This window comes from Lagenorhynchus albirostris, chromosome 10 (assembly GCF_949774975.1).
Source record: "Lagenorhynchus albirostris chromosome 10, mLagAlb1.1, whole genome shotgun sequence".
NCBI lineage: Eukaryota > Metazoa > Chordata > Mammalia > Artiodactyla > Delphinidae > Lagenorhynchus > Lagenorhynchus albirostris.
This window is the reverse complement of record NC_083104.1, coordinates 62403649-62415728: the sequence shown is the minus strand read 5'-3', so window position 1 is coordinate 62415728 and position 12080 is coordinate 62403649. Positions and strand designations below refer to the sequence as shown.

Below are 12080 nucleotides of genomic sequence, written 5' to 3'. Positions count from 1 at the left end.
ATATCTTCAAAATCTGTTCAACTTTGTGAGATAACATAACCTAATCACAGAAGTGATATCCCATTATATTCTCAGGTCCTTCCCACACTCAAATGGAAAGGATTATATGGGGAAACTACACAAGGGAGGAGGAATTTGGGGATCATTTTAGAATCCTGCTGACCAAAGAAGTCATTTATGATCTAAAACCTCAGAAAATTAGGAGTAGAACCTACCTTCCTTCACCTTATAAACTTTATCCACAAAACCCCTATAGCTAACATAATTAATGGTAAAATACTGAATGCTTTTCCCTTATCACTGAAAAATAAAACATTCATTCTCAACGTTTTAATCAAAATTTTACTGAAGGTTCCACCTAGTGCAGTAAAACAAACAAACAAACAAAAAATAAAGGGGGTGTGGAAAGAAATATAACTGATATTATTTGTAGATGACATGATTATGAATATGGAAAATCAAAAAATATATATAGAAATAAACTATTAGAAACAGTAAGCATATTTAACAAGTTTTCTTGATATTAGAAAAATATAAGAAACAAATTATAGTTCTACATAGTAACAAGAGACAATGGGAAATTAAAAATAAACATGACCTAAAATGATGTAACTAGACCAGTCCCTCCCATCAGGAAACTTCCACAAGCCTCTTAGATAGCCTCATCCACCAGAGGACAGACAGCAGAAGCAAGAAGAACTACAATCCTGCAGCCTATGGAACAAAAACCACATTCACATAAAGATAGAAAAGATGTAAAGGCAGAGGGCTATGTGCCAGATGAAGGAACAAGATAAAACCCCATAAAAACAACTAAATGAAATGGAGATAGGAAATGTTTCAGAAAAAGAATTCAGAATAATGATAGTGAAGATGATCCAGGACCTCGGAAAAAGAATAGAGGCAAAGATCAAGAAGATGCAAGAAATGTTTAACAAGGACCTAGAAGAATTAAAGAACAAACAAAGAGAGATGAACAATACAATAACTGAAATGAAAAATACACTAGAAGGAATCAATAGCAGAATAACTGAGGCAGAAGAACGGGTAAGTGACCTGGAAGAGAGAATGGTGGGATTCACTGCTGTGGAACAGAATAAAGAAAAAGAATGAAAAGAAATGAAGACAGCCTAAGGACCTCTGGGACAACATTAAACATAACAACATTCGCATTACAGGGGTCCCAGAAGGAGAAGAGAGAGAGAAAGGACCTGAGAAAATATTTGAAGAGATTATAGTTGAAAACTTCCCTAACATGGGAAAGGAAATAGCCACCCAAGTCCAGGAAGCACAGCGAGTCCCATACAGGATAAACCCAAGGAGAAACATGCTGAGATACATAGTAATCAAATTGACAAAAATTAAAGGCAAAGAAAAATTATTGAAAGCAGCAAGGGAAAAATGACAAATAACATACAAGGGAACTCCCATAAGGTTAACAGCTGATTTCTCAGCAGAAACTCTACAAGCCAGAAGGGAGTGACATGACATATTTAAAGTGATGAAAGGGAAGAACCTACAACCAAGATTACTCTATCTGGCAAGAATCTCATTCAGATTCGATGGAGAAATCAAAAGCTTTACAGACAAGCAAAAGCTAAGAGAATTCAGCACCACCAAACCAGCTACACAACAAATGCTAAAGGAACTTCTCTAAGTGGGAAACAAGAGAAGAAAAGGACCGACAAAAACAAACCCAAAACAACTAAGAAAATGGGAATAGGAACATACATATGGAAAATTACCTTAAATGTAAATGGATTAAATTATCCAACCAAAAGACACAGATTGGCTGATTGGATACAAAAACAAGACCCATATATATGCTGTCTAAAAGAGGCCCACTTCAGACCTAAGGACACATACAGACTGAAGGTGTGGGGATGGAAAAAGATATTCCATGCAAATGGAAATCAAAAGAAAGCTGGAGTAGCAATACTCATATCAGATAAAATAGACTTTAAAATAAAGAATGGTACAAGAGACAAGAAAGGACACTATGTAATGATCTAGATATCAATCCAAGAAGAAGATATAAAAATTATAAATATATATGCACCCAACATAGGAGCACCTCAATATATAAGGCAACTGCTAACAGCTCTAAAAGAGGAAATCGACAAAACACAATAATAGTGGGGGATTTTAACACCTAACTTATACCAATGGACAGATCATCCAGACAATTAATAAGGAAACACAAGCTTTAAATGACACAATAGACCAGACGGATTTAATTGATATTTATAGGACATTCCATCCCAAAACAGCAGGTTACACTTTCTTCTCAAGTGCACCTAGAACATTTTCCAGGATAGATCACATCTTGCGTCACAAGTCAAGCCTCAATAAATTGAAGAAAATTGAAATCATATCAAGCATCTTTTCTGACAACAATGCTATGAGATTAGGAATCAATTACAGGGAAAAAAACGTAAAAAACTCAAACACATGGAGGCTAAACAATACATTACTAAATAGCCAAGAGATCACTGAAGAAATCAAAGAGGAAATCAAAAAATACCTAGAGGCTAATGACAATGAAAACACAGCAATCCAAAACCTATGGGATGCAGCAAAACAGTTCTAAGAGGGAAGCTTATAGCTATACAAGCCTGTCTCAAGAAACAAGAAAAATCTCAAATAAACAATCTAACGTTACACCTAAATGAACTAGAGAAAGAAGAACAAACAGAATCCAAAGTTAGCAGAAGGAAAGAAAGCATAGATCAGAGCAGAAACAAATGAAATGGAAACAAAGAAAACAAAAGCAAAGATCAATAAAACTAAAAGGTGATTCTTTGAGAAGATAAACAAAATTGATAAACCATTATTAGGCAGACTCATCAAGAAAAAGAGGGAGAGGACCAAAATCAATAAAATTAGAAACGAAAAAGAGAAGTTACAATAGACACCGCAGAAATACAAAGCATCCTAAGAGACTACTACAAGCAACTCTATGCCAATAAAATGGACAACCTGGAAGAAATTGACAAATTCTTAGAAAGGTATAACTTTCCAAGACTGAACCAGGAAGAAATAGAAAATATGAACAGACCCACCACGAGTAATGAAAGTGAAACTGTGATTAAAAATCTTTCAACAAATAAAAGTCTAGGACCAGATGGCTTCACAGGTGAATTCTATTAAACATTCATAGAAGAGCTAACACCCATCCTTCTCAAACTCTTCCAAAAAATTGCAGAGGAAGAAACACTCCCAAGCTCATCCCATGAGGCCACCATCACCCTGATACCAAAAGCAGACAAAGATACTATAAAAACAGATAATTACAGACCAATGATGCAAAATTACAGACCAATGATTCAATGATGAATATAGATGCAAAAATCCTCAACAAAATACTAGCAAACAGACTCCAAAAACACATTAAAAGGATCATACACCATGATCAAGTGAGATTTATCCCAGAGATGCAAGGATTCTTCAATATACGCAAATCAATCAATGTGATACACCATATGAACAAATTGAAGAATAAAAACCATATGATCATCTCAATAGATGCAGAAAACGCTTTTGACAAAATTCAGCACCGATTTATGATTAAAAACTCTCCAGAAACTGGGCATAGAGAGAAACTACTTCAACATAATAAAGGCCATATGTGACAAACCCACAGCAAACATCATTCTCAATGGTGAAAAACTGAAAGCATTTCCTCTAAGATCAGGAACAAGGCAAGAATGTCCAGTCTCACCATTGTTATTCAATATAGTTTTGGAAGTCCTAGCCACGGCAATCAGAGAAGAAAAAGAAATAATAAGAATACAAATTGGAAAAGAAGAAGTAAAACTGTCACTATTTGCAGATGACATGATACTATACATAGAGGATCCTAAAGATACCACCAGAAAACTACTAGGGCTAATCAATGTATTTGGTAAAGTTGCAGGATACAAAATTAATGCACAGAAATCTCTTGCAATCCTATACACTAATGATGAAAACTCTGAAAGAGAAATTAAGGAAACACTCCCATTTACTATTGCAACAGAAAGAATAAAATACCTAGGAATAAACTACCTAGGGAGACAAAAGACCTGTATGCAGAAAAGTATAAGACACTGATGAAAGAAATTAAAGGTGATACAAACAGATGGAGAGATATACCATGCTCTTGCATTGGAAGAATCAATATCGTGAAAATGACTATACTACCCAAAGCAATCTACAGATTCAATGCAATCCCCATCAAATTACCAGTGGCATTTTTTACAGAACTAGAACAAAAAATCTTAAAATTTGTATGGAGACACAAAAGACCCCGAATAGCCAAAGCAGTCTTGAGGGATAAAAATGGAATTGGAGGAATCAGACTCCCTGACTTCAGACTATACTACAAAGCAACTGTAATCAAGACAATATGGTACTGGCACAAAAACAGAAATATAGATCAGTGGAACAGGATAGAAAATCCAGAGATAAACCCACGCACCTAAGGTCAACTAATCTATTACCAAGGAGGCAAGGACATACAATGGAGAAAAGACAGTCTCTTCACTAAGTGGTGCTGGGAAAACTGGACAGCTACATGTGAAAGAATGAAATTAGAACACTCCCTAACATGATACACAAAAATAAACTGAAAATGGATTAGAGACCTAGATGTAAGACCGGGCACTGTAAAACTCTTAGCAGAAAACATAAGAAGAATACTCTTTGATATAAATCACAGCAAGATATTTTTTGATCCACCTCCTAGAGTAATGGAAATAAAACCAAAAATAAACAAATGGGACTTAATGAAACTTCAAAGATTTTGCACAGTAAAGGAAACCATAAACAAGACCAAAAGACAACCCTCAGAATGGGCGATAATATTTGCAAATGAATCAATGGACAACGGATTAATACCCAAAATATATAAACAGCACATGCAGCTCAATATTAAAAAAACAAACAATCCAATCCAAAAATGGGCAGAAGAGCTAAATAGACATTTCTCCAGAGAAGACATTCAGATGGCCAAGAAGCACATGAAAAGATTCTCAACATCACTAATTATTAGAGAAATGCAAATCAAAATTACAACGAGGTATCACCTCACACCAGTTAGAATGGGCATCATCAGAAAATCTACAAACAGTTTCTGGAGAGGGTGTGGAGAAAAGGGAACCCTCTTGCACTGTTGGTGGGAATGTAAATTGATACAGCCACTATGGAGAACAGTATGGAGGTTCCTTAAAAAACTAAAATAGAATTACCATATGACCCAGCACCCAGAGAAAACTATAGTTCAAAAAGACACATACACCCCAATGTTCATTGCAGCACTATTTACAATAGCCAGCTCATGAAAGCAACCTAAATGCCCATTGACAGATGAATGGATAAAGAAGATGTTGTAAATATATAGAATGGAATATTACTCAGCCATAAAAAGGAACGAAATTTGGTCATTTGTTGAGACGTGGATGGATCTAGAGACTGTCATACAGAGTGAAGTAAGTTAGAAAGAGAAAAATAAATATCTTATATTAACACATATATGTGGAACGTAGAAAATGGTACAGATGAAGTGGTTTACAGAGCAGAAATTGAGACACAGATGTAGAGAACAAACGTGTGGACACCAAGGGGGGAAAGCAGTGTGGGGTGGGGTGGGGGTGTGATGGATTGGGAGATTGGGACTGACATGTATACACTGATGTGTGTAAAATGGATGACTAATAATAAATAAATATATAAATAAATAAACAAAATAATCATAGTTTTAGAAGCGACAAGGGAGAATCAGTGAAGTGTTAAAAAGAAAATTTGTTTAATCCAACCCTTATTGGTGAAAGTATTTTATACTTTATATTGAATCCTAAAATAGCAGATTTGATTGCCAGTCCCTGAAAATTAGGATATATTTTAGACTCTTATATTTGTGTGAAATTCTTTGGATGGGATATGTCATTTTACTAAGGGTCATAATTACTGTAATTCATAATGAACTTATTGCCTTTTCTTACATGTATTGCATCTAGTTCATAATTATTTCTACTTATATCTATAGCAGTGAGAGAAACAACTTGCTGTCTTTACTTACAGAAATTAAAATTCCAGGAGAGAGAGATATTACTCTCCAGGAAATTTCTGATCTGAGAGTAGACCTGACATTACCAAAATAATTCTGATTATATTGCTGTAGTATCTGTAGTGTTAAATTTTGCATAAGAATTGCAGCTTTTTGTGTTCCAATTCTGAGGATTCACAGTATTGATGACTACTATAAAGGTCTCAGTTATGATAGCTGAATATACCATCTTTCCTTCCTTTACTTTTGGACCTTTCTATTAAATAGGTGATTGTCCTTCTCGTATTATCCTCTATGTCTCTCAACCTCTCTTTCATATTACCTCTCCCTCTTGCCTTCTGGGACTTTGCTTAGCTCTTTTAGTTCCCAGAATTTTTTTTTTTTTGGCTGCACTGTGTAGCACATAGGATCTTAGTTGCCTGACCAGGGATCGAACCCGTGCCCCCTGCAGTGGAAGTGCAGAGTCTTAACCACTGGACTGCCAGGGAAGTCCCTCAACAATATATTTTTTAGTTTTGAAAAACTGAGAACAAATTACAGAACTATATCTGAAAGGAAAGTGAAGTGCTGTCTCTATTAAATGAAGGTTTAATTTAATAGAGAGGAGGAGATAAGCTGGGAGGAGATAAGCTGAACAGAGTCTCTAGGTCATGGTCTGGCTTTTTAAAGAGTTATACTGAGTTATTCTTTTTAAGGAATATTACTGGGATATTTAGTAGGCAACATCAAAAATGAACCCTAAGGAATACAGAAGTGTATCAGTTTGCTAGGGCTGCTGTAGCACAGTACCAAAAATTGGATGGCTTAGACAAAGTATAGGAAATATCTAGTTAGGGGCATAAACTGCGACTGTCCTCTGTCCAGTTTCTGCTATACTGCACTCCTGCTACATCTTTGAGGAAAAATTTAGCAAGTTTCCAGGGAAAACACAGCTTTACTTTGAAGTATTAGAATTTTCTATGTATGATAGTCTTTCCAGTTTTATAAATATTTTGAAGAGAAAGTAATTATTTTTGGTCTATATTTGTTTCTTGGTTTTTTGAAAATACAAGTGACTTAGGTTTAATGACTAATTTCAGCTTAAAGCCTTTTATTAATGTAACCGTTGTGAAGAAAATAACCTTTTTGCCCAATTAAAGTCCTAATACAAAAAAAAAAAATGATGTAACTAGTAAAACCTAGGGAAGTATTTCCCTGGTGGTGCTTGAGAATCCACCTGCCAATGCAGGGGACATGGGTTCGAGCCCTGGTCTGGGAAGATTCCACATGCCGTGGAGCAACTAAGCCCGTACACCACAACTACTGAGCCTGCACTCTAGAGCTGACGAGCCACAACTACTGAGCCTGCATGCCACAACTACTGAAGCCCGTGTGCCTAGAGCCCATGCTCCACAACAAGAGAAGCCACCGTAATGAGAAGCCCGTGCACCACAATGAAGAGTAGCCCCCCACATGATGCAACTAGAGAAAAGCCTGTGTGCAGCAATGAAGACCCAATGCAGCCAAAAATAAATAAATAAAAACCTAGGGTATATGTCAATGAAAAATGTGCAAGATTTTTAGTGTTATGAGAAATTAAAGAAGACCTAGCTAAAAGGAGAATTATACCATGTTGATGACCTGGAAGTCTCTAGATTAACTTTCCCAAATTGATCTATTAATTTAGTAACATCCTAATCTATGTCCCAGCAGAGATTTTTTTTTTTTTTTTGGAGGGGGAGAGAGGATTATACTGAAAAGATGATTCTAAATTTTAAATGGAAATGCATAAGACCTAGAGTACCCAAGATAGTCACAGTAAAGAAGAACAAAGTTGGAGGATGTACACTATCAGGTTTCAAGACTATATAAATCTACAGCAATTAAGACAGCATTTTAGGGCTTCCCTGGTGGCGCAGTGGTTGAGAGTCTGCCTGCCGATGCAGCGGACGTGGGTTCGTGCCCCGGTCTGGGAAGATCCCACATGCCACGGAGCAGCTGGGCCCATGAGCCATGGCCACTGAGCCTGCCCGTCCAGAGTCTGTGCTCCACAACGGGAGAGGCCCCAAAAGTGAGAGGCCTGTGTACCAAAAAAAAAAAAAAAAAAGACAGCATTTTATTGCCAGCAAATTTGATTTAGCAGCACATTAAAAGAATCATTCACCATGATCACATGTGATTTATACCTGGTATGCAAGGATGGTTCAACGCACATGAACCAATCAATGTGAAACATCACATTAATAGAATGAAAGAAAAAATTATATAGCAATTTTAATAGATTCAGAAAAAACATCTGACAAAATTCTACATTTGTTAATAATAAAAACTCTTAACAAGTATAGAAGGAATATACCTCACAGATAACATTATACTTAATGGTGAAAAGTTGAAAGCTTTTCCTCTAAGATGAGATACAAGACAATGGTGCCCATTCTCACCACTCCTATTCAACATAGTACTGGAAGTCCTTTCCAGAGCCATCTGGCAAGAAAAAGAAATAAAAACCATCAGAATTGGAAAGGAAGAAGTAAAACTGTCTCTATTTGCAGTTTATATAGGCATACCATGTTTCACTGCACTTCACTTTATTGCACTTCACAAATATTGTTTTTTTTGTTTTGTTTTGTTGTAGAAATTGAAGATCTGTGGCAATAGGCCATATTGAGTAGTCTATTGGCACCATTTTTCCAAAAGCATTTGCTCACTTTGTGTCTCTGTGTCACATTTTGGTAATTCTTGCAATATTTTAAACCTTCTACCAGCAAAAATATTTCAACTTGCTAAATAATCAGATGATGGTTAGCATTTTTTAACAATAAGGTATCCTTAATTAAAGTATGCACATTTGTTTTTAGATGTAATGCTATTGTACACTTAAAAGACTACAGTATAGTGTAAACATAACTTTTATATGCACTAGGAAACCAAAAAATTTATGTGACTCACTTTATTGTGCTATTCATTTTATTGCAGTGTTCTGGAACTGAACCTGCAAAATCTCCAAGGTATACCTGTTTGGAAAATCCTAAAGACTTCACCCAAAAGTTGTTAGATCAAATCAATTAATTCAGTAAAATTACAGGATAACAAAACTAACATACAAAAATCAGTAGCCTTTTTAGACACTAGCAACAGATTATCTGAAAAAGAAATAAAGAAAACAAACAATCCCATGTACAATAGCATCAAAAAAAAAAAGAAAAAACTTCGGAATAAACTTAACCAAGGAGGTGAGAGGTCTCTACTCTGAAAACCATAAGACATTGATGAAAGATATCAAAAATGTCACAAATAAATGAAAAGGTATCCTGTGTTCATGAAGGGGAAGAATTGATATTGTTAAAATGTCAATACTACCGAAAACATCTATATCTTCAATGCAATCCCTATCAAGATTCCAATGGCATTTTTTACAGAAATTGAAAAAAAAAATCCTAAAATTTATATGGAAACAAAAAAGACCCCAAGTAGCCAAAGCAGTCCTTTGAAAGAAAAACAAAGCAAGGAGTATCACATTTCCTGATTTCAAGTTATACTATAAATTTATAGTGATCAAAACAGTATGATACTGGCATAAAAACAGACAAATAGATTAATGCAACAGAACTGAGAGTCCAGAAATAAAGGTGGAAGGAAAAATTGCTTTTAATCAGAAAGTCAGAAATCTGGGGAGAAGGCAGACTTGTGTCCCCCAGAAACCAACTCCAAAGATTCTTCTTGGCCAAGAAAGTTTTAAAGGGAAAAGGGGAAGTAATCTCAGTTAATCATTGGGATAGGGGGTCAGAGTCCTTGCCATCCCCTACTGCCTGCAGGCTTGTCCACTTTTGTGATCTTTCTTTAGTTTCTGTCTTGTTCACACAGTTTGTTCTGGAGATCACTGAAGGGGAAGCTAGGGAAGAGATCTGGTCATCTGTTAGTTATTTATTCTTCATTTCTACTTCTTTGATCTATGGGAAGAACCAACAGATTAGGCAAGGTAGTATGTGATCAAAAGATTTGAAAACTGTGCTTGGGTCAGAGATGAGCAGAGCGTGGGGGTGGACGGTTTAAGTTTAGTTAAAATATAGCTTTGCTAAAGGGACAAGAAAAGGGGTTTCCTGCTGAGGACGGTTTCCTGCAAAGAGCTGTTTACATCCCTGTGGGTTTTTTTTTCCTATCCTTTTAAATTCATCCATTTCAGTTCATACAGAATAATGTAATTAAAATATAAATTTGTCCACCTGCACTCCTGCTGGAAGTAACTCAACAACTTGTCATCATTTTCACCATTATTTTCTCAGTATGGATTTCCTCTCCTCCCCTTCTAGCCTCATAAACTACCAACCTGCTTCTGTTTTATGATCTAATGATAACAATTTTGTTGCTTCATTTCTCTGCTTCATGCTGCTTCATGCTTTGATATTTATGTTTTTACTGTTTACCTGAATCTCCCTTCCTCCATGTTTTTAATCTGGTTAATTTACTCCTAGGCTTTAATATGCATCACATGTGGTACATCATGACAACTTCCCTGAACCATTTAGATGAGTGAGATGCTTCTCCATGTGCATATATCTACCTTAGTACTTGCCTTACATTGACCATCCTTCATTAGACCATAAGCTCCCTGAACACAGGATATTTTTTATCATGGTTCCTCTCGTGTTTAGCACAGGGCCAGTCACATAATAGACACTCTGTAACTGCAGCATGTGTCATTTTCTGATGTGGCATTTCAAAGTCTCGTATGTTATTATTGTACTCTGGGGGAATTCATCAATTCCCCCAGAGTTTATCATGAACATGAGTATATATGCATATTAATTATCATGAACATGAGTATATATGCATATTAATGTAATTAATGATAATAAATTGTTTTGTTCTTCTTTTCAAAATGTGTAGGTTCTTAATAATCACAATCTATAAGTCGAAAGCGTATAAAGCTACATAAGAGTCCCCTGTAACTTTACAGGTTGGATTAAAAAATATCCAAGTATTATTCAGTTTTTTTTTTGTTTTTTTTTCTGCAGATTGCTGCCAATTCCTGGGGAAAGTCCTGGGGAGAGAATGGCTATTTCAGGATTCTTCGAGGAGTAAATGAGTCTGACATTGAAAAGTTGATTATCGCAGCTTTGGGCCAACTGACAAGTTCAGATGAACCATAACAAAGCACTAAATTTCCATAAGGCCAGGCATTCAAGTCACCCTTTAAGTTGAAATTAAGCAACGTGACGTTCTCCGTGACAGTGGAATCTCTGCCTCTTCGCCTTGTTAGTATAACGTGCTTGTTTTCTTGTTTCACCCTGGGCTCTAAGCTCCTGCTTCCTTTATATTACCGAGTATGTAAAAACACTAACAGAGCATGGAGAGTGGCTTCAAATACCTTTCGAGTTCCCTGGCAGTCTTTATTTCCCTCTCCTGACAATGTTCTTTTTGACTTTTATCATTTAACAGTGTGATGGCACTTGTTCTAAACATTCACAGCATTTGTTTGTAGATGTGATCTGGTTTCTCTCTCTTTGACCAATGAGAACTGACAAAAAGCACCGAAAACACCAATTTACCATTGTTACGATTTTTTTCAACCCAATAATGCCTTCTTAATTCAGACCTTGCTTATGTTTTGCCAGAAAGAGATGGAAATAGATTGTTTCCCTCAATAAGCTCACATTTTGGTTCTTTTCATTTGTCTAAGCTGAACTCGCAATCTGAACTCAAAAGGTGACTCACTCTCACAGGAGAGAGTTACTCTTTACCCTACTGTGTAATGGCTTGTGAGGTGGGAAAGATGATAAGTAATGAAAAGACTTAGGGGCTGATGCTCAAGATGCAAGTACCATCCTGATATACACACATACTCCTGTTTTGGGAAGCCAGTGCCCTTTGTGTAAAGTCTATTAAAATGAGCTGCAAAACTGTATCTGGAAAGATCACACATTTACCTCCCCCAAACAGCAACCTGATGCCATGACTCAGAAAGAATAAACACACTTTTATCACAACCATTTCACAGTTCTCTGCTTGAGATGCTGAAAAGTAAGCTAAATTGGCACTAATTTGCAACTAATTT

General features: G+C 36.0%; 1 protein-coding gene across 1 annotated transcript in view; it reads left to right on the top strand.

Annotated features, from left to right (window-relative positions):
• TINAG (tubulointerstitial nephritis antigen) overlaps positions 1–11175 on the top strand; it is a 94155-nt gene extending 82980 nt beyond the window's left edge. The window contains exon 11 of the mRNA XM_060164118.1: positions 11041–11175. Within this exon, the coding sequence (XP_060020101.1) occupies positions 11041–11175 (135 nt within the window). The remainder of the gene's footprint in view (positions 1–11040) is intronic.
• Positions 11176–12080: the final 905 nt, after the last annotated feature.